The sequence below is a fragment of the Mustela nivalis genome, assembly GCF_964662115.1.
Source record: "Mustela nivalis genome assembly, chromosome: 2".
Classification (NCBI taxonomy): Eukaryota; Metazoa; Chordata; class Mammalia; order Carnivora; family Mustelidae; genus Mustela; species Mustela nivalis.
In genome coordinates, this window is record NC_139021.1 from 73,406,548 (window position 1) to 73,428,441 (window position 21,894).

General features: G+C 39.1%; 3 protein-coding genes across 5 annotated transcripts in view; 1 reads left to right on the top strand and 2 right to left on the bottom strand.

Moving 5' to 3' along the window:
• The window catches only part of ADHFE1 (alcohol dehydrogenase iron containing 1), a 39,183-nt gene extending 38,099 nt beyond the window's left edge, over positions 1 to 1,084 (bottom strand). For 2 of the 3 annotated variants that reach the window (XM_082719138.1, XM_082719139.1), the window contains exon 1: positions 936 to 1,084. In XM_082719138.1, the coding sequence (XP_082575264.1) occupies positions 936 to 1,000 (65 nt within the window). In that variant the 5' untranslated portion in view covers positions 1,001 to 1,084. The remainder of the gene's footprint in view (positions 1 to 935) is intronic. The other variant, XM_082719141.1, reaches the window with a different exon arrangement.
• Positions 1,085 to 2,518: 1,434 nt separating this feature from the next.
• Positions 2,519 to 4,223, bottom strand: RRS1 (ribosome biogenesis regulator 1 homolog). Its single transcript, XM_082719143.1, has one exon. The coding sequence runs from the start codon at positions 4,115 to 4,117 to the stop codon at positions 3,002 to 3,004; it is 1,116 nt and encodes a 371-aa protein (XP_082575269.1). The 5' UTR covers positions 4,118 to 4,223; the 3' UTR covers positions 2,519 to 3,001.
• Positions 4,224 to 4,232: 9 nt separating this feature from the next.
• The window catches only part of CRH (corticotropin releasing hormone), a 189,697-nt gene continuing 172,035 nt past the window's right edge, over positions 4,233 to 21,894 (top strand). Inside the window, exons 1-2 of the mRNA XM_082719166.1 lie at positions 4,233 to 4,340; positions 5,345 to 5,531. The gene's annotated coding sequence lies outside the window, so the exon portion shown is untranslated. The remainder of the gene's footprint in view (positions 4,341 to 5,344; positions 5,532 to 21,894) is intronic.

Consider the following 21,894-nt stretch of genomic DNA (forward strand, 5'->3'; position numbering starts at 1 on the left):
TAACAGCATATGTAAAGCATGTAGGACAGTGCCTGGCACATAGTAAGTGCCTCGTAAGTGCTATATTCTTATTCTTCTTGTTCAGGGCCTGTCTTCTACACCCTCGCCTCCTTCCGTGAAGGTAGGTCCAGATTTTAACTTCTTTTGATCCTGGAACTACATCTCTTGCCAACAGCATTGCTCCTCCCAGTTACCTCAAATTCCTCTCTAGTTCCCCTCCTTTCCTCTTATCTCTATTAGATCAAAATTTTACATGTTTTCCCAGGTTGACTTGTGCATTTGTACATCCCACAAATACTATCAGGGGGCTACGATATACCTTCCATTTCTGGATGGGGGTGGGGTCTGCCATGTCAAAACATTTAATACCCCAACATCCTGTACATACCAGGGGGTGAAGCTCCTGGCAATTTCTCACATCTGTTTTTCTCTTCTGCACTCCCTATCCCTTCTGTTCCTCACAGGCCTGTTTCACAAATCCTGCCCCCTCATCCAATTACCCACTGGAGTTTTAACTGCTCCAGAGTCTTACACCTTTTTATCTCCTGCACCTTGCCTAGTTTTTGGCACATAACATACACACAATACAAATGTGTTGATTGGATATATACATTTGTCTTGGTCACTGTGCCAAGCCCTCCAATGTCTGCCATGACATGGGACCAGGCACTGCCCTCTCTGCGCCTATTTCCTTAACGGTAGAACAAGCAAGGTGCAACCTGCCTAGCTGCCCTGTGCATGGTTGCATGGCACCCCGCTACAATGCGGTCCCTCCTGGCGCACGGCTCTGACGTGGAGAGGGCACGCGCAGTGGGATCTCCTCCCCCGAGTTTCCGAAAGTAACCTGAGTAAGACCACGCGGGGCCCCCAGAAGGACTGCGTGGGCACGGTGGCATCCTCTCGTCCGCCCGCCCGCCCGTCGGCCCTGCACTCACGCTGCTCGCTGCAGTTGCCTCAGCAAGTGCGCGACACGGGCGCGGGTGGCTGCAGCCATGGCCATGCAGTCTTCCTTCCAGTAGCCCCTCCTTCGCCCCCTCCGCCCCTCCGCCAGCCAATCCCGGCCACCGGCCTCCAGCTCCCGCCCTCTCAGCGGAGACTGCCCCCCCTCACATGCTAATTTTCCTGCCCCAGCATTAGCCCTCTTTGGATTAGGACCTTTTTCCCAGGAGTCAAAATCTCAAGTGCTCTACCAGCAGTCCCACCAACCACCTCTGAAACTGCTGTAAAGGTAACTGCTTTGTAGGATCGTGGTTGCTTCCTTAAGTGTCCCTACTTAAAACCCTTTATTTCAAATACTGGGGATATGGGGAAAGGGAAATAAGGGCATTCTTTTTCCACTGATGCCTTTAAAATGCTACTTTGCCTTCCTGCTTTCCAAATAAATTAAGACATTGCATTTAAACTGTTTTAATAAGGACCTTGCAAAAAGTCCGTGTTTTTTTGTTTGTTTTAAAACAGGGCCAGTGTTGTGTCCAACTGCTAAATCTAAAGTCTAAAAACAAAAACAAACCACAGAAAAATCCCAAAACAAAACAGCAACAACAAAACATCCTGGATAGGTGAGAACTTAAAAGGTGTTAAGTGCTCTAGAATAGCCTTTGATGAAGTTAAGCTACCATTAAATAGTTTCATCAGTAGTTACAAACCTTCCATGATTATAGGGCTCTAGGGCTTAGCAGGGACAGGGGCTCCACTTCCCAGGGGGAAAGTTGATCAATGGTGGCAAAAATTCAACTTTAACTTAATCAGAAAGTATCCTAAGACAGTAACAACTGAACATCTGTATTTTTAATAACGTATCATGAAATCTGAATTAATCTTTTCTTCCATAGCAATTTCTAAAGATGAGGCAACACTGAAAAAAGAAAAGATTAACTCCCAACTTTAATATACTATCAAAGGTCAGACCAAAAACCTGAGCAGAGTAACTCATGGGCATGTAATAGCAGCAAAAAGGCTCTCCTGGATTCTGGATCTACCCTGAGTCCTCCTCAGAAGATACTCATTTTTACAAAGACAAGTTTCAGAGATCAATTAGGGAAAGAGATCCATAAAAGCTATGAACATTTGACCTAATCAAACCAGTTAAGGGCAGTTTGACAAATGAATCAAAGATAACTGTTACAGTAAAGATTTGGTGGGTTTCTCTCTTCTCAAAACAGACTCTACCTGAAGTTTTAAAAAAAATTGGGGACATAAATGCTGAAAAAGATTTAAGTATTTTCTGGATTAATGAGGATAATTACCATTATTTAGTGAAACCCAAATTTATAATTTACAGCCAATCAATGTTTTTACAGTATTAAAAGCACCAAATCTTTTTTCAAAGAGACACCAGTTGTACTACACTTTCTATATTGTATCTGATACTTATTAGAAAAACCCATACTTCTTTTGGTGTCACTGAAATCATAAAATTACCTACTTTATGTTTTTTAGAAAGCAAATAAAAATAATCTGAAACCCTGTATCCCCTGGCTTTATTTAGAATTTCTAGCAATGGCCTAAATGTCCAAAGTCACACTAGAAAGACACACTTTTATTAAAAAACCTTCATAAGAATTATTTTTAAGTCCAGTTTTGAAAATAATCTTTGTTCCCATCGGACACATTCCCTTGTTATAAAAATAATGCAGAAATCAATTGTAAGTCTGAAAGATGACCAACTCTCCCCCATAACAGGTCCAAAATTAAAAAGAAAAAAAGATGTCTGTTTAAATATACAACTCGTTCCCAGTCTCCACCAACTTTTCCTGGATTCTTGTGTCCTCACATACATCTTTTAATCTCCAGCCAAATTCCTGGTTGTGGGAAAACAATCTGTAGAGTCCAACATTTACATACTATCTGGCAAGGAAGGCAGTCTATTCCTTAAACCTCAGTGAAGGCAGCGGCCACCTTCTTCAACAACCCTCCTGCCCCACCAACCCCACCCACCTCGTAACTAGACCTTAACATTTAGTATAGCTCTAGGGTTTACAGATGGGTCCGAGGGTGAAAATTATTTCCTTCTCTTTCCTCCTTGGTGTTGTCCTCCTTTCCTCTTGCTGCCCAAGGGAGGCGGCCCAGAATTCATCTTGCCTCCCAAGGCCCGGTTCCTCTTCCCTCCCTGGCTGGGCGGGGCACCTTTCCTTTTGCCCCCAGGACCCTGCCGGCCCCCCTTTCTCTTGCTCTTCTGGCTCATTTTCCTTCTCTTGGCAGCCTCCTCCTGGTCCTCCTCCCTCATCTGTTTATTGGTGGCCCTTGTCACGTCCAGCTGAGGCTTTTTGCTGTTCATCACCCTAAGCAGCTCCAACTGGCTCTTCTTCTCGGCTGCAAAGTCCCCGAAAAGGGGCTGAAACTTCCTCTTCTTGCCCGAGCCCCGGGGGTTCTTCTCTTTGGGCAAGCGCTCCTGGAAACGCCCCACAGAGGCGGTGGACACCTTGGCTACCTGCATGGCGCGGCCTAATTCCTCCTTACTCTGGTGTCCCGTAGGGTGCATGCCAGCCGAGCTAGGTACCTGCATCTTGTGCGCGCGAGCCAGGTTACGCAGGCGGTTCAACTCATTCTTGGCCACCCGTTCCTTCTTAGCCTGGATCCGCTTGGCGAACTGGTCCTCTAGCGGGTCGGCACCCCCGGGTACCTCGATCAACCATTCCTTGGTGTCATCACGGGCGCGCTGATAGCCCCAGCGGCGTCGCCACTGGCCACTCACCTCGTCCCACACCAGATTGGTCTTCTTCTTGGGACGGATGCCCTTGAGGCGCGCGAACTGCTGCCAGCGTGTAAGCGGCCGCGGCCGGGGCACCGGTTTCTCGCGCGGCAGGCGAGTGGTAGGCTCCGGCAGCCGCGCCACCAGCGCCTCCTCCACGCGCTCCGTGGGCAGCTGCCATAGCTGGTTGATGAGCAGCTGCGTGTTGTCCCGCGCCAGGGCCTGCAGCTCAGCCTCCGGCGTTGCTCCCGCGCGCCGCAGTCCCGTCGGGGGGTTCCGGTCTGATGCCAGCAGGTTACCCAGGTCGAACTCCAGCTCTAGCTCCTTGTGCACTGTGATGCGCTGCAACTTCTCTGCCTCGTCCCGCTCCGCCTTTGCCAGCAGTTCCTCCACGCTCTGGCCCTCCATGGCTCCTCCTAGGCTCATTCGCTCCGGGGAGAGAGTTCAAACCACTACTCTGCCAACGCCGGCTCAAGCCCCGGCAGCGCCACCACGTGCAGTCGCCCAGAAGCTAGTTCCGGAAGAGAAAGCTTCACTTCCGGAGCAGCCGGAACAGGTTCGCTGTCCCGGCAACCCGAGAAAAGGCCGGCAGAGAGCGGTGTTGGAGAGCAGATGGGAGGACCGGAGGCCCTTTGACGTGAGCCCGGAGGTAGGCGGTGCTGGTGCACGGAGCCTAGACTGCAAATTCCACGGCCCAATTGGGACTGTCTCTCCCAGGATGTGGCGGCGGAGAGGGGTGGTGCAAATTTGGGGTGTCGCGATTTGAGGGGGTCCAGGAGCGAGTGTTACCAATTTCACGGTAAATCAGTTCACTAGATGTTTCGCTTCTCAGCTTTCTGGGACTACGTAAATTTTGTTTTTACCAGAGTCTGAACCCTTTCATGGGGGTCCTGGGTGTTGACCGAGAAAGACATTTCCCACAGATGCATATAAAGCTAGTTGTGGAAGGTTTTTTTTTTTTTTTTTGCTCTGCGAGCGAACTTAAACTGCTCTAAGTGGCCACGGGGGTGCGTCCATCCCGCCGAGCCGAGGTCTGGTAGCCCAGAGCCCTGGGATCATATCCTCTCCAGGCTTGTGGCAAAAGATAGCTGGGCTTTTCAGTGAAACTGCCTGAGTTCCAGTCCTGACTGCTCTTGGACCTTCGGGTATTTGGCCTATTTTAAAACTAGTAAGATGGGGTGGTAATAGTACCTACCTCTTAGGGCTGTTGTAAGGATTAAATGAGTTAATATGCCTCTGAGGGAGCTTGGTCTGCGACACATGAGCACCAAACAAATGTTAGCTAAATACCAGCTAAATACCAATTATTTACCTTTCTAATCACCTTGGGAGTAAGCTAAAGACCCAATCTTATACAGTGATTATGCACCAGGTTCTTGCATCAAACTACCAAGATCTAGGTTTACAGTAGATGTAGTACAGTAGTCTACTTTGGACAGATTGTTTAACCTAAGTCCATAACGTAAGTTGAAAGTATGAAATATTGTTTCCTAGTATACAGTAAACAGTAAGTGTTAGCAGTTGTTAATCACCATATTCCACAAAAGGAGGCTTGTCTAAGGGTCTAGGGTTATACAACAAGGAAATGTGGGAGCAGGAATGATCTTAACTCTGCTTTAAGATGACAGGCATATTCTCTGCAATGTCTTTCAGGCCCTTTATACACAAAAGCGTGTGGTCTGTTGACCAGCAGCATAGCATCACCTGAGAAGTTAGAATTGCAGAGTCTCTGGCCTCAACACAGATGTCATGATTCAGAAACTTCATTTTAACAAGATCTCTGGGCGATGAGTATGTATGTCAAGTTTGGAAGACACATGGCTGATTGTGTGGCTTACAGGTTTGGTTTTGTTTTTTAATGGGAAGTTGGGAATAGTGAAGAGGGGGTTATGCTGGAAAATTACCCATGGAAATGGACATAATTGCCATTAGGAAATAGATTCTGTCGAGTTTCAGCTAGCAAGGGCGTTAGGCACAGTCCCATCTACTGAACCTGCCCCCTGAGTTTGGTTTCTGGAGCTCACTATCTTTCCTCAGCTTCCCTTTGTTCATTTGCTTATCACACATTTAGTGAGCACATTTTATGCATCAGACAGTCTACTACAATCTTCTTTTGTCCTCTTTTCTAAAAGCATTTTAGGTGGCAGTTATGATTAGAGCCGCATAAACAAACAAAAAACATTTTAGGATTTGCAGGGGTTTTCTCTCTGTGTACTCAGTACCAAATCTTTAATACCACTCATATTGTGGGGTCAAGGCTAAGTCAAAGGCCGTATTAGGTAACTGTCTTGAACCTCGCCTTGACCACTAAAAGTTTTTGTGATTTGGGAGTGTTCCAGACATTGACATGGTTATTCTGGGCTTGGCTTAACATCTCATTCATTCAGCAACATTTGAATGATTGACATATTCCAAAAATTAGAAACAAAGATTATTGAGACTGTGTGGAACAGTAAGGAAGAAGGAAAGGTTAAGAGAAATTTACAATATGGCATGATTGGGCTTTTGACAGGAAGGACGCATTTGTAGGTTTTCGCTTCTCTTTCAGTCTTCAGAGTTAGGGGAAAAAAGAAGTAAATGTCAACAGGTGTTAAACGGTAAACAATGAATCCTCACTGTGTGAAATGATATTTGGTTTGAATCATATGTCAGTTCTTAATTGAACTCTAATTGTTTAATGCTGGCTGGATAGTTTTTTACAGTCCAAGTCAATTTTAATTTCCTTATGATGGAAGACTGACTTTTACTTCTACTTTGGCTATGATAATTCTGGATATATAGTTGGTATTCAATACATAGCTGTTTGAACTAGTAAACCTATTAAATAGACTTTTCTAAATTCAAAAAAGGATTAATGTTGGCTGTTAGATTCAAGGTGAATGAGATTAGTAAGATTGGGATTTGTGGCTTAAAAAAACTCTTAGGGAAGTAGGTGAGTGGTGGTCTCTAGCTTGCATTTGTATTATCCTTATGTGAGGCAGGATTTGGAGTGTCAAGAAAAAGGAAGCCTACCAAAGATATGCAAATATATGTGAATATATTTTAACAGTACAGGAAATGATTGTACATCTTCTTTTTTTTTTTTTTTCCCCTTTGTCTTTTCTCTTTGTTGGTTTCCCTACCTTCTTTTGTCCCATAAGGCAGTTAGATCCCAAGTTTGGTCATGAGACTCTGCTTTTGTCTTTATACCCAGTTCTATGCCATTTCATCCACGCTCATTGTTATCAGCTGCCACTTTTGTGTAGTTGCCTCTTAGAGGTACATCTTTATTCCTTTCCTTTTCAGAGGTCCAGACTGAAATCTCTAACCACTTGGTGGGCTCTTTCACAATAATCTAAAGTCAGTATATGTAAGACGACATTACATGTACTTTTCCTGAAAATTTGCTTTCTTTCTTCCATCATCCATCCATTTACATTTTTTTCCCCAACAAAAGTTTATGGAAAACCTTTCATGCTCAAGGTACTGTGCTGGACATTGGGAGTACAATGGTTAGTAAAAACAGTCTTAGTTGATGTTATCATCATTCTAGTCTGGCTACTCAGGCCTGAAACTATGATGTCATCCTTGGCTTTTTTTTTTAAAGATTTTATTTACCCATTTGACAGGGAAAGAGAGATCAGAAGTAGGCAGAGAGGCAGGCAGAGAGAGAGGGGGAAGTAGGCTCCTTGCTGAGCAGATCAAGCCTGGGGCTTGACCCCAGGACCCTGAGATCATGACCTGAACTGAAGGCAGAGGCTTAACCCACTGAGCCACCCAGGTGCTCCAGCTTTTCTTAACTCCTAATCCAATCAGTCTAAAAGTTCTGTTAAATTTGTTCTTGTATCTTTTCATTCCCACTGCCACTATCTTTTCCCTGGACTGGGTCTTTTCCATCTATTTCTCCAGCTCCTCTCTCTACTCTGCTATTTGGCTTCCAGCTGGATGTGGTTAGCAGGAAGTAATGACAGAGATCAGACGGTAAAGAATTAAGAGTTTAAGGTGAGGGCATGTGTGCCCCTAGCCCTTTGTGTAGATTGCCATGGGTTGGCTGGTTCCTCTAAAAGACTGTAGCTCCAATCAGGCAGCTCTTAGTTCCTCTAATTGCTCCCCTGGTTCTTGCAGGCCTGGGGTTTGGTATGGCTTTTGCTGTTGTGTTACTACTCTTTGTGAGTTTCCTTAAACCACGCTCACATCTTTGTAATAGTCCCTTTTTTGATCTTTCTTAAATTACCCAGCTTGACTGCTGCTACCTATTTCCAGCCAGGATCCTGGGAACTATTCTAGAAGCATCTTCATGGTTCCTTCCTTGCATTTTCTCTTTAAGTCAGTCCAGAGGATTTGCTTCCCCTGATCTGGCAAAATCACTCTTGTCATAAACTCCCTTCTCTACTTAACAAAAACAATGATTATTCTTGGTCTTGGATGGTCATGATCTGGCCCCAAATAACTCTTTACTCCTTGGCATGATAGGGCTCCTTATGTTTGGTTTCTAAATATTTCTTTCCCACTCCTATCTTTCTATCTTAACTACCTTTCTAGAGGTAGCTGAGAACATTCTTTAAGAAAGGCAAAAATAAGGCACAAGACAGAAGAATCAACAATTATGTTTTTTTAGCACCTACTGAGAAGGATTTCAGTAACAAAAGTGAACTTATAGGGGCGCCTGGGTGGCTCAGTGGGTTAAGCCGCTGCCTTCGGCTCAGGTCATGATCTCAGGGTCCTGGGATCGAGTCCCGAGTTGGGCTCTCTGCTCAGCAGGGAACCTGCTTCCTCCTCTCTCTCTCTCTGCCTGTCTCTCTGCCTACTTGTAATCTCTGTCTGTCAAATAAAATAAATAAAATCTTTAAAAAAAAAAAGTGAACTTATACTGAGATTTTTTTTCTGTACAGGTAGGGGCTAGAAGGTTGAAGGCACAAAATTATACTTTTATGTTCCCCCAAAACATAACTACTTTGTTCAGCAAAACATTTTTGTAAGCATTTTTTTTTTCATTTTTTTGATGGTGCATTAACTTAGATTTACTTTCTAAATGATTCTCAGTTGCCTCTTTTTGTAGCGGAAATTATTAGGGATGATTCAATCTTTAATCCTGCTGTGAACATGGTTATTTTGAGTATTTTTGTCTAGGAAGTTCAATGTGCCAGTAATTTGGTAAAATAGCAGAAAGGGGCCCTTCAAATGCTTACATTTTTTCCACATGGTTAATTTTTACTGATTTATTATTTTAATTTGGAAGTACTTGAAGGGAAAATTTAATTTTGAAAATTTCTCAATCATAGACAAAAATCTGTGTATTCATATGCTGTGGTTTTAGTCAGAAACCTATATAAAAATCCATTGTTTTGTTTTACAAATGAAGAGAAGATAAAGCATCAAGATTTTGTATAGATAGTATAAAAGCAGATAGAATAATAATTAAACATTGTACATTTGTCTAGTGGGAACTTTGGATTTGAGGATAATAAAAATGATGGTAGCATTTTAGAACTAAGTTGATTTGCTGTCTATGAAATATATAACAGTTTCTGTTTTTCAGAAATTAGCAAACGCAGTTTGCCAAGAAAGCGTCATTTTCCAGAATCTTATGACTACCTGTAAGATATGTAAGCACCACTGGCTGATGGTTTTCCTTCATAAGACTTCACTAAATCCCAAGGGAATAAGATTTGTGTTTGGCTCTAGACTTTACCTGTATAAGAGGTGTGACGTAAGAATGAAAGATTGATTTAAAAGAGAAAACCGAAGTTCCAGAACTTTAGGGATATTTGTACTCAAAGAATCTAACAACAGAATTTAGTTCTATTTATTTTTAAAAATATTTTTAAATTATATTTTAACTTACGAAAGTAAAATTGCATTGAGCAAGAAATCTTTTTGTGTTTTTCTTAATTAATAGAGTCTGAACAGTTTTCATAAAACTTTAGATTTACTCCAGATTAGGCAGTTGAGTCCTCAGTTCCTTTCCCCTAAGGAAAATAACTTCATTGTCATGCAGATTTCAATTTGTCTTTGCAATTATAACCCATGTATGAACATATATTAATCTGCCAATAAAATTTTTCTGCTTAATTTCCCACATAAGCAATATCAAGAGTACATAATGAAGTTATTGTTATGCCAAATAAACATTAATTCTTGGTCCTTACTTTTTTTTTTTTTTTAGGATTTTATTTATTTGAAAAAGAAAGGGAGAGAGAGCACAAGCAGGGGGAACAGCAGGCAGAGGGAGAGGGAAAAAAGCAGGAGAGGAGCCTGATAATGGAGCTCGATGTGGGGCTGGATCCCAGATGCTTAACTGACTGGACCCCTTTTGGGTCCCTCTTGGTCCCTCTTTACTTAGAATTATTTCTGAACATTGTTAACCCCATTGTTTTTAGACTATGATCTATGAAAAATAAAAACAATGGATATAAACACTAAAAATATAACCACATATAGGGAAAATGCTGTAACCTACAATTTTTCTAGGTGTTTTTCCTTGTTAAAGAAAGATAGCAAAGGAAAAAAAAGACTTGTTTTGTGGCAAGTAGTGTGACACTGTCCTTGACAGCATCCAGAAGTGCACTACAGCCTCATCTAGGACCCTGTGAGCCACTTGGTAATGCAGAAGATCCAGTGCCTGTGGTATACTTTTCCCCAAAGCCCAAGACAGACTTATTATTTAGAATTTAGAACGTATAAATAATGTTCCTGGAATTTTCCAGTATTCATCGTACTTGTCTCATTACCCAAGATAGCTGGGCAAGCTGACTTCTTATTGTGGGTCCCAGGTTCCCTTCTCTGGAAAGCCTATGGATTTTAGAGGTGAGGCCTTTTAGGTTTCAGGCTTCAGGCTTCAGTTTACTCACCTGGAAAATTAAAGGTTTTGAATAGGTGGCCTTTACCATTCATCTCTAAGATACGTTTGTTAAAAACCTGTGCTCTTCAGATGCTCCAATATTGTTTTTCCTATAATTTCCAATATATCCCATTTTACAAACCTCCCCCTCTTCCTGAGTCATTGTCTCATTTCCAGGTTGGTTGTATGACTCCACAGAGTGAAACAGCTCCTCGTGTGCATAGGGAGACTGACTACACAAGTGCTAATCAGTGTTTAATAATGTGGAGGTGGATTATTGTGTTCTGTAAGTTACTCATGATGCTTTTCTTTCTTTTTTTTTCTTTCTGTTTTTTTCCTCTTACCATTAAACTTCTTTGAGAATTGAAAGGTAGGTAGAGCAAGATTAATACATTTTACTATTTGTTAGCTGTTCTGGAAAAATGTCTCCTAGGAAAGAAGATAGAAGATTTATTTATGAAAATGAAAGATCATAGATTGGCTTTATTTGTGTCTATCTGGGCCCAAGATCTAGGGCTTATGATGTTCTTTTATTGTTACAGTTGTAGAAGAGTTTTTTTAAAAAGCTTCAAAGTAAACTCCCCTCACATAATAAAATTGGGGCAGTTTTGAGTTTCCTGGTTTGGTGTTGCTTCAGATAAAGCTAGTGAGAACTTTTCAATACAAGGAAGGTAAAGTAGAATAAGACATAATTATGTTGCTAGTATGTTTAGTAACTATCATTCTGAGAATAAGTCTTAGTAATTTCTGATTACCTGAATACCCGATTACCTGGGGATGGATTCCCCAAGGGATCATTGCTCCATCTCAAAAAGGAGCTAACATTATTTCTCAGTTTTAGAGTTCTGTGAGTTGGAGATAAATTATTCAAACACACTTTTGCAGAGAAACTTTGAGAGAGTCAGGAGACAGGTTCTGGCTCCATCTCTGCTACTCTGTACTTGTGGATGGCTTTGGTAAGTCATGTCACCTTTTTGTGTTCTGTTTCCTTATCTGTGAATTGAGCTTCACTAGCTTCTCCTGCTGCTTCTAGCTCCATGCAGCATCCTGTGCTTTTTGTTAAGATGGTCTCATGTAGAAAGAGTGGGTGATGGTGAAGCATACACTTGAAGACTGAGGTTCCTTTTCCTTTTCCTTTTCCTTTTTTCCCCCAAAGGTTTTATTTATTTGTCAGAGAGCAAGAGAGAGCATGTGAATGAGCACAAGCAGGAAGAATAGCAGGCAGAGGGTGAAGCAGGCTCCCTGCTGAGCAAGGACCCTGACTTGGGACTCTATCCCTGGAACCTGCGATCAGGGCCTAAAAGGCAGATGCTTAACCCACTGTGTACCCAAGGATCCAGGTGTCCCCAAGACAGTAGTTCTTTTTTTTTTTTTTAAGGTTTTTATTTATTTATTTGACAGATCACAAGTAGGCAGAGTGGCAGGCAGAGAGAGAGAGGAGGAAGCAGTCTCCCCACTGAGCAGAGAGCCCGATGCGGGGCTCAATCCGAGGACCCTGGGATCATGACCTGAGCCGAAGGCTGAGGCTTTAACCCACTGAGCCATCCAGGTGCCCCAAGACAGTAGTTCTTAATTGCAGTTCTATTAATCAGCTTCAGAGGACAGGAATCCCCTTATGTTTTAGGCAAATGTGTGTGCATGTGCAGTTTTGTGAATAGATCTTTTTTATCCTCCATTAGATTCTCTAAGACATCTGTGACTCTCTACCCCTCCTTCAGAAGTTTAAGAACTATTGTCCTGTGTAGAAGAGCTAGATAAATGAAGGCTAAAGGGAGTAATGGTAAAGGCTTTTTGAAAGAAGAGGAACTGGAGTTGGCCTTTGAGCCTGGGTCTGGTTTGAATAGAGGGGAGGAGGAAGACGGGTGGATGTTCTTGTAGATGGTACCAAGAGAAATAAAGACATGTAGCCGGTGTTTACAGAGCAGATACAGTGCATTCGACACAGATCATCTTTACAAATTCTCAAAATAGGACTCAGAGGTAGATATTGATGGTTCCTTCATTTTATTGATGAGAAAATTGATAATCATCAGCATTAAGTAGCTTACCCAAGGTCTTGCAGTTAGTAAATGGTAAACCAGGATATGAACCTTTTTAGTCTAATCCCAGTAATTATCATATAGTTTTTTTCTCTTATAATCTGTTAATGTGGTAAATTATATATTTCATAGGTTTTGCATTCTGTATAAACCCAGTCTGATCATGATGTATTACCTTTTTTTATACTGCTAATTTTGGTTTGCTAATGTTTTGTTTACATTTTTACATCTATGTTCATGGGTGAGGTGGGTCTGTAATTTTTCTTTGTACTATCTTTGTCTTGTTTGGATATCAACATTATATAGTAACTTCACTGGCTAAATTGGGGAGTATTCCTTTTTCTAGTCACTGGTGGAATTTCAATAAGATTGGAACATCTGATTATTTGAAAATGTGGTAGAATTCACCTATAAAATTATCTAGGTTTGTTATTACCTTGGTGAAGAGATTTTAAGGTTCTGATTCCATTTGAAAAGATGAAGCCATTTGACTTCTCAAAACAGTTGTAGTAGGATATATATTTCTAGAAATTTGCCTGTTCTTTTGTTTTGTTGTTGTTGTTGTTATTGTTATTATTATTGTTGTTGTTGTTGTTAAGGGGGCTTTGGGCCAGGCACTATCCTGAATTCAGGGGGGTACAGAGCATAAGGCTACTGGAAGCTGTCTTCAGGGAGCTTATACCCTCTTTTGTCCATGTTTCTGATGGAGAAGTGTTTTTTGTTTGTTTGTTTGTTTGTTTTTATTAACATATAATGCATTCTTTGCCCTAAGGGTACAGGTCTGTGAATCATCAGGCTTACACAATTCACAGCACTCACCGTAGCACATACCCTCCCCAGTGTCCATCACCCAGCCACCCTGTCCCTCTGCGTCACCCCCCATCACCCCTCAGTTTGTTTCATGAGATTAAGAGTCTCTTATGGTTTGTCTCCCTCCCTGGTTTCATCTTGTTTCATTTTATCCTTCCCTACCCACCAAAACACCCCCGCCCTGCCTCTCAAATTCCCCGTATCAGAGAGATCATATGATAATTGTCTTTCTCTGACTGACTTATTTGGCTCAACATAATACCCTTTAGGTCCATCAACGTTGTTGCAAATGGGAAGATTTCATTTCTTTTGATGGCTGCATAGTATTCCTATATATATATATATATATATATATATATATATATATATATATACATACATACATACATACATACCACATCTTCTTTATCCATTCATCTGTTGATGGACATCCAGGTTCTTTCCATAGTTTGGCTATTGTGGACATTGCTGCTATAAACATTGGGGTGCACATGCCCCTTCAGATCACTACATTTGAATCTTTAGGATAAATACCCAGTAGCGTGATTTCTGGGTCATTGGGTAGCTCTGTTTTCAACTTTTTGAGGAATCTCCATCCTCTTTTCCAGAGTGGCTGCACCAGCTTGCATTCCCACCAACAGTGTAGGAGGGTTCCCCTTTCTCCACATCCTTGCCAACACCTGTCGTTTCCGGACTTGTTAATTTTAGCCATTCTGACTAATGGGGGAGTGTGGGGTGGTATCTCACTGTGGTTTTGATTTGTATTTCCCTGATGCTGAGTGATAGTGAGCACTTTTTCATGTGTCTGTTGGCCATCTGGATGTCTTCTTTACAGAAATGTCTGTTCATGTCTTCTGCCCATTTCTTCATTGGATTATTTATTCATTGGGTGTTGAGTTTGATAAGTTCTTTATAAATTTTGGATACTAGCCCTTTATCTGATATGTCATTTGAGAATATCTTCTCCCATTCTTTCAGTTGTCTTTTGGTTTTGTTGACTATTTACTTTGCTGTGCAAAAGCTTTGTATTTTGATGAAGTCTCAGTAGTTCATTTTTGCCCTTGTTCCCCTTGCCTTTGGTGATATTTCTAGGAAGAAGTTGCTGTGACTGAGGTCAAAGAGGTTGCTGCCTGTGTTCTCCTCAAGGATTTTGATGGATTCCTGTCACATTGAGGTCTTTCATCCATTTGGAGTGTATTTTTTTGTGTGGTGTAAGAAAATGGTCCAGTTTCATTCTTTTGCATGTGGCTATCCAGTTTTCCCAACACCATTTGTTGAAGAGACTGTCTTTTTTCCATTGGACATCCTTTCCTGCCTTGTCAAAGATAAGTTGACCATAGAGTTGAGGGTCCATTTTTGGGCTCTCTATTCTCATCCATTGATTTATGTGTCTGTTTTTGTGTCAGTACCATACTATCTTCATGATTATAGCTTTGTAATAGAGCTTGAAGTCTGGAATTGTGATGCCACCAACTTTGGCTTTCTTTTTCAACATTCCTCTGGCTATTTGGGGTCTTTTCTGGTTCCATATAAATTTTAGGATTATTTGTTCGATTTCTTTTAAAAAAATTGTTGGCATTTTGATAGGGATTATGCTAAATGTATAGATTGCTTTAGGTAGCATATACATTTTCACAATATCTGTTCTTCCAATCCATGAGCATTGGATGTTTTTCTATTTATTTGTGTCTTCCTCAATCAATTTCACAAGTACTTCATTGTTTTCTGAGTACAGATTCTTTGTCTCTTTGGTAAGGTTTATTCCTAGGTATCTTATGGTGTTGGTTGCAATTGTAAATGGGATCGACTCCTTCTTTTTCTTCTGTCTTGCTGATGGTGTATAGAAATACAACTGATTTCTGTGCATCGATTTTATTTCCTTACATTTTACTGAATTCCTGTATAAGTTCTAGCAGTTTTGGAGTGGAGTCTTGGGTTTTTCCACATAAAGTATCATATTATCTGCAAAGAGTGAGAGTTTGACTTCTTTGCTGATTCAGATGCCTTTAATTTCTTTTTGTTGTCTGATTGCCGAGGCTAGGACTTCTATTACTATGCTGAATAGCAGTGGTGATAGTGGACATCCCTGCCGTGTTCCTGAACTTAGGGGAAAAGCTCTCAGTTTCTCCCCATTGACAATGATATTCACTGTGGGTTTTTCATAGGTGGCTTTGATGATATTGAGGAATGTACCCTCTATCCCTACACTCTAAAGAGTTTTGATGAAGAAAGGATGCTTTTTCACCATCTACTGAGAGTATCATATGGTTCTTGTTCTTTCTTTTGTTAATGTATTATATCACACTGATTGATTTGTGGATGTTGAACCAACTTTGCAGCCCAGGAATAAATCCCACTTGGCCATGGTGAATAATCCTTTTAATGTACCACTGGGTCCTATTGGCTAGTATTTTGGTGAGAATCTTTGCATTCATGTTCATCAAGGCTATTGGTCTATAATTCTCCTTTTTGATGGGGTCTTTGCCTGGTTTTAGGATCAGGTAATGCTGGCTTCATAAAATGAATTTGGGAGTTTTCCTTCCATTTCTATTTTTTGGAACAGTTTCAGGAGAATAGGTATTAATTCTTCTTTAAAAGTTTGGTAGAATTCCCCTGGGAAGCCACCTGGCCCTGGTCCTTTGTTGGGAGATTTTTGATTACTGTTTCAATCTCCTTACTATTTCTTCCTGGTTCAGGTTTTATATTTCTTCCTGGTTCAGTTTTGGTAGTTTATATGTCTCTAGGAATGCATCCATTTCTTTCAGATTGTCAAATTTGCTGGAGTATAGTTGCTCGTAATATGTTTTTATAATTGTTTGTATTTCTTTGGTGTTGGTTGTGATCTCTCTTCTTTCATTCATGATTTTATTTATTTGGGTCCTTTCTCTTTTCTTTTGGATAAGTCTGGCCAGGGGTTTATCAATCTTATTAATTCTTTTAAGAAGCAGCTCCTAGTTCCATTGATTTATTCTACTGTTCTTTTGGTTTCTATTTCATTGATTTCTGCTCTGATCTTTATTATTTCTCTTCTTCTGCTGGGTTTAGGCTTTCTTTGCTGTTCTTTCTCTACCTCATTTAGGTGTAGGGTTAGGTTGTGTATTTGAGACCTTTTTTATTTCTTGAGAAAGGCTTATATTGCTATATACTTTCCTCTCAGGACCGCTTTAGCTGTGTCCAAAGAGTTTGAACAGTTGTGTTTAAATTTTCATTTGTTTCCATATATTCTTTTTAATTCTTCTTTAATTTCCTTGTTGACCCATTCATTCTTTAGTAGGATGCTCTTTAGCATTTAGTAGGATGCTCTTCATGCATTTGAGTTTTTTCCAACTTTTTTCTTGTGATTGAGTTCTAGTTTCAGAGCATTGTGGTCTGAAAATATGCAGGAAATGATCCCAATCTTTTGGTACTAATTGAGACCTGGTTTGTGACCCAGGATGTGATCTATTCTGGAGAATGTTCCATGTGCACTAGAGAAGAATGTGTATTCTGTTGCTTTGGGATGAAATATTCTAAATATACCTGTGATGTCCATCTGGTCCAGTGTGTCATTTAAAGTCTTTATTTCCTTGTTGATCTTTTGCTTAGATGATCTGTCCATTTCATTGAGGGGGGTGTTAAAGTCCCCTACTGTTATTCTGTTATTGTTGATGTGTTTCTTCGATTTTGTTATTTATTTGCTTATATAATTGGCTGCTCCCATGTTAGGGGTATATCATATCTAAAATTGTTGACCTTAAAAAAAATTGTTAGATCTTGTTGGACAGACCATTTAAGTATGATATAGTGTCCTTCCTCATCTCATTATAGTCTTTGGCTTAAAATCTAATTTGTCATGGGGTCAGGAGGGAGACAAAACATAAAAGACTCTTAATCTCACAAAATAAACTGAGGATTGCTGTGGGGTGAGGGGGAGGCATAGGGTGGCTGGGTAATGGACACTGGGGAGGTTATGTGCTATGGTGAATGCTGTGAAATATGTAAGCCTGATGATTAACAGACCTTTACCCCTGGGGCAAATAATACATTATATGTTAATAAAAATAATTTAGAAAATCTAATTTACCTGATAAAAGGATTGCCACCCCAGCTTTCTTTTGATGTCTATTAGTATAGTAAGTTGTTTTCCACTCCCTCACTTTAAATCTGGAGGTGTCTTTGGGTCTATGATGAATTTCTTGCAGACAGCATATCGATGGGTCTTGCTTTTTTTAATCCATTCTGATGCCCTGTGTCTTTTGATTGGGGGATTTAGCCCATTTACATTCAGGGTAACTATTGAAAGATATGAATTTAGTGCCATTGTATTGCCTGTAAGGTGACTGTTACTGGATATTGTCTGTGTTCCATTCTGGTTTGTTACTTTTAGGCTGTCTTTGTTTAGAGGACCCCTTTTCAGTATTTCCTGTAGGGCTGGTTTGGTGTTTACAAATTCTTTTAGTTTAGTTTAGTTTAGGTTAGGTTAGGTTTTTTTTTTTTTTTTGTCCTGGAAGCTTTTGATCTCTCCAATTTTTTTTTTTTAAATTTATGTATTGGACACAGAGAGAGAGAGAGAGATCACAAGCAGGCAGAGCAGCAGGCAGAGCTAGAGGCTCCCCACTGAGCAGAGAGCCCAGTGTGGGGCTCGATCCCAGGACCATGAGATCATGACCTGAGCCGAAAGCAGAGGCTTTAACCCACTGAGCCACCCAGGTGCCCCCTCTCCTTCTATTTTCAATGACAGCCTAGCTGGATATAGTATTCTTGGCTGCATATTTTTCTTGTTTAGTGCTCTGAATCTATCATGCTAGTCCTTTCTGGCCTTCCAGGTCTCTGTGGATAGGTCTGCTCCAATCTAATATTTCTAACATTGTATGTTACAGACCTCTTGTCCCAAGCTGCTTTCAGGATTTTTTTTTTTTTTTTGTCATTGAGACTTGTAAGTTTTACTATTAGATGATGGGGTGTGGACCTATTTTTATTGATTTTGAGGGGGATTCTCTGTGCCTTCTGGATTTTGATGCTTTTTCCATTTGCCATATTAGAGAAATTCTCTACAATAATTCTCTCCAATATATGTTCTGTCCCTCTCTCTTTCTTCCCCCTCTGGGATCCCAATTATTCTAATATTGTTTTGTTTTATGGTATATCACTTGTCTCTTGAATTCTCCCCTCATGGTCCAGTAGTTGTTTGTCTCTTTTTTTGCCTAGCTTCTTTATTCACTGTCATTTGGTCTTCTATATCACTAATTCTCTCTTCTGCCTCATTTATCCTAGTAGTAAGAGCCTCCATTTTTTATTGTACCTCATTAATAGCTTTTTTGATTTCTTCTTGGTTAGGCTTTAGTTCTTTTATTTCTCCAGAAAGGAATTCTCTAATATTTTATGTGCTCTTTTGAGCTCAACTAGTGCCTTGATAATTGTGATTCTGAACTCTAGTTCTGACATATTACTAATGTCTGTATTTATTAGGTCCCTAGCCATTGGTACTGCCTCATATGGTTTTTTTTTTTCCTTGTGGTCAGTTTTTATGCCTTGTCATTTTATCCAGATAAGAATAGATGAATGAGAGAACAAAATACAAAAAGGGTGGCAAACACCCCAGAAAAATATATGCTAACCAAATTGGAAGAGACCCAAAACCAGGGGAAGAAGAAACAGGAGGAAAATAAAATAAAATAATATATAAAAAAATATATATTTATCTATCTATCTATAGATAGATAGATATAGACTGGTGAATAGAACAGAGCTACCCACTTAATTTTGGGGGGTATTCAGGTCTCTTAGAAAAAACTACCTCCCAAAATTTTAAAGAAGGAAAAACTTACATATATACAAAAATAAGGGTAAACATGATGAAGGGATGGAATATGACTGTAAAGATGAAAATTAAAAAAGATTCTAAAAAAGGAATTGATAAGATAAGAAGTTGGTTAGAAAAAGAAAAAAAAGGAGAGACTGTGATCAGGCTGGAGACTAGAACAAAGCCATGCACTAGATTTAGAGTATATTTTGAACTGTTAGAAGAAATTGTATCCCAAGATTTTAAAGAAAAAAAAAACTATATGTTTACAAAAAATAAGTTTAAATACAATGAAGGGATAAAATATGACCATAACAATGAAAATTTTAAAAGATTTTTTTTAAAAAGGCATTGATAAGATGACCAGTAAATGTTAAACTGAGAAAGAGGAAAAGTTAAAAAATAGAGTAAAAAAATAAAATTAAAAAAATTTAACTTTGAAAGACTAATGGATCATGGGGAAAAAAGCCATAAATTCTATGCATTGTTTCCCCCTAGCTCTGGAGTTCCACAGTTTTCATTGAAATTTGTCTATTCTAACAGCTCAAATTTTCTGGCATAAAATTTTTATCATAGTCTCTTTAAAAAATTCTCCTCTTTATCTAGGGTTATATCCATCATATAACTCTTAGTATTATTTTGTCTATAATCATTTTTCTTGATCAGTCTTACTAGAGATTTTCTATTTTACAAAGATCCATTTTTCAGTTTAATTGATACTCTCCATTATATCTTTAACATGTTAATTTTAACTTTTATTAATTTTCAATTTAGATTTTTTTGTTATTCTTTTTTTAAACTTCTATAGTTTGACTTAAGTTCGTTAGTTTTTATACTTTATTTCTTATGATGTAAGTATTTAAAGCTATATCTTTCCCTTCAAGTAATGCTTTTACTGCTTCCTACAACATTTGATTTATGATACTTTGAATTTCACTTAGTTCTCTGTATTTTTCCAGAATATATTTTTTCTTCCTTTTATATTCATCTTTTCTATATCTTTTTGATTTAGGTATGTTTCTGGTGAGTAGCTTATAGCTAGAATTTTAAAATCCACCTGAAAGTCTCCATCTTTTAACTGGGAAGTTAAATCCATTAACTTTCAATGGAATTTAGGATATATATTTGGGTTTGTTTAACCTGTCTTTAAAAAATTTGTCCTATTTTCCTTTTTTATCCATCTCTATTTTCAATGATACCATATTTGTTTTTAATCTTCCATTTTTTCTCTGATTATTTGGAAGTTAGGCACTGCTTTCCTTTTCAAGGAAAAGGATTTTTTCCATATATATACTTTGAGTTTAGATTTTTTCCATATATATACTTAAAAAAAAAAAACGTCTTTGAAAAAGTAGAGCAGATTAGATATAGTTTATTCACTTTGAGGATGACATTGGTCCTTTGGAATTCAGAATCAAAATATATTAAAGCAAGCCATGTATATAAAAATAGGAGAGTGAAATAGATTAAAAAATGGGGTTTCTGTTTGGACACCTAACACATGACAGCTTTCGATGGACATGGATTTCTTCTCTTAATAATTATTTATATTTAACTTAATGAGTTGTGAAGTTAATCAATGTCTTAACACTCCTGACTAAATAGTAGAAGGTACTGAACTTTGATCATCCTCTATCAGATTATTTACTATTGTTGGCCAATATTAGTTTTTTTTAATATGTATTTTTTATTTTTTAATAACATATAATGTATTATTAGCTCCAGGGGTACAGGTTAGTTTTATTTTTTTAAACTCTTAAATTAGACATCATTATAGTTATAGGTGATATGTTTAGATTTATTGATTTGTATATTTATCAATATCTTTGCTAATTTTTTCTTTTTATCTCTTAAAACTTTTAGTTCATTTTCTTTCTTCCTGAAGTACATTCTTATAAAATTCTTTCGTTAAGTTTCCTTATGGCAAACTCTTGGATTTTTTATCGGAAAATGTCTTTACCCCAGTTAATAAAAGATAGTTTATTTGAAGATGCAGGTCTCAATAGAGAGTTACTTTCTCTAAGCACCTCAAAGATATTATTTACTTCATCTTTTGGTTTCCATTCCTGCTCTCGAGAAGTGTGCTGTTTTTCTTATATAAACATAATACCACCATGTATTTTGACATAATTATATATTTTGCTAGATTCGTGGATCACAGTTGTTTCTTATACTCTAGACCCCTACAATGAATTTATTATTTAGTTTTAATTTTCTTTCAATTGAGGTATTCTCTCTTGATTTCCTCAAAAAATTTACATATGTGGTATAAATTCTGAGTTCTTTTATGTTTGAAAATGCCCTTCTTCTACCTCTTATGATTTAGCCCTGCCTATTGCAAGGCTCTCTCTTCCCTCCTTTAAAGGTATTCATGTCAAGACATAACACACCAGAGACATGACCCCAAGTAATTCAAAGGTTTATTACTCACTCAGGCATAGGCAGGTTGAGGGAGGCCCCAGATGGAGGGGTCCCACTAATGAGAAGGTTTTCCAACTTCCATATAAATGATATTCTGGCCAGGAGTAGAATTCTGGGATTATATTCACTTCTTTCAAATGTCTTTAAACAGTATTCCTTTTGTTTTTTTTTTCTCCTGGACTCTAGTACTATCAGGGAGGAATGTGATAGTTATTCTGACTCTCTTTTCTTTTTAAATAATGTGATCTCTCTTTGGAAGTGTATGTGAATTTTTCTTAATCTTTGGAGGTCAGAAGTGACACAAGAATATGCCTAAATGTATATATTTTTA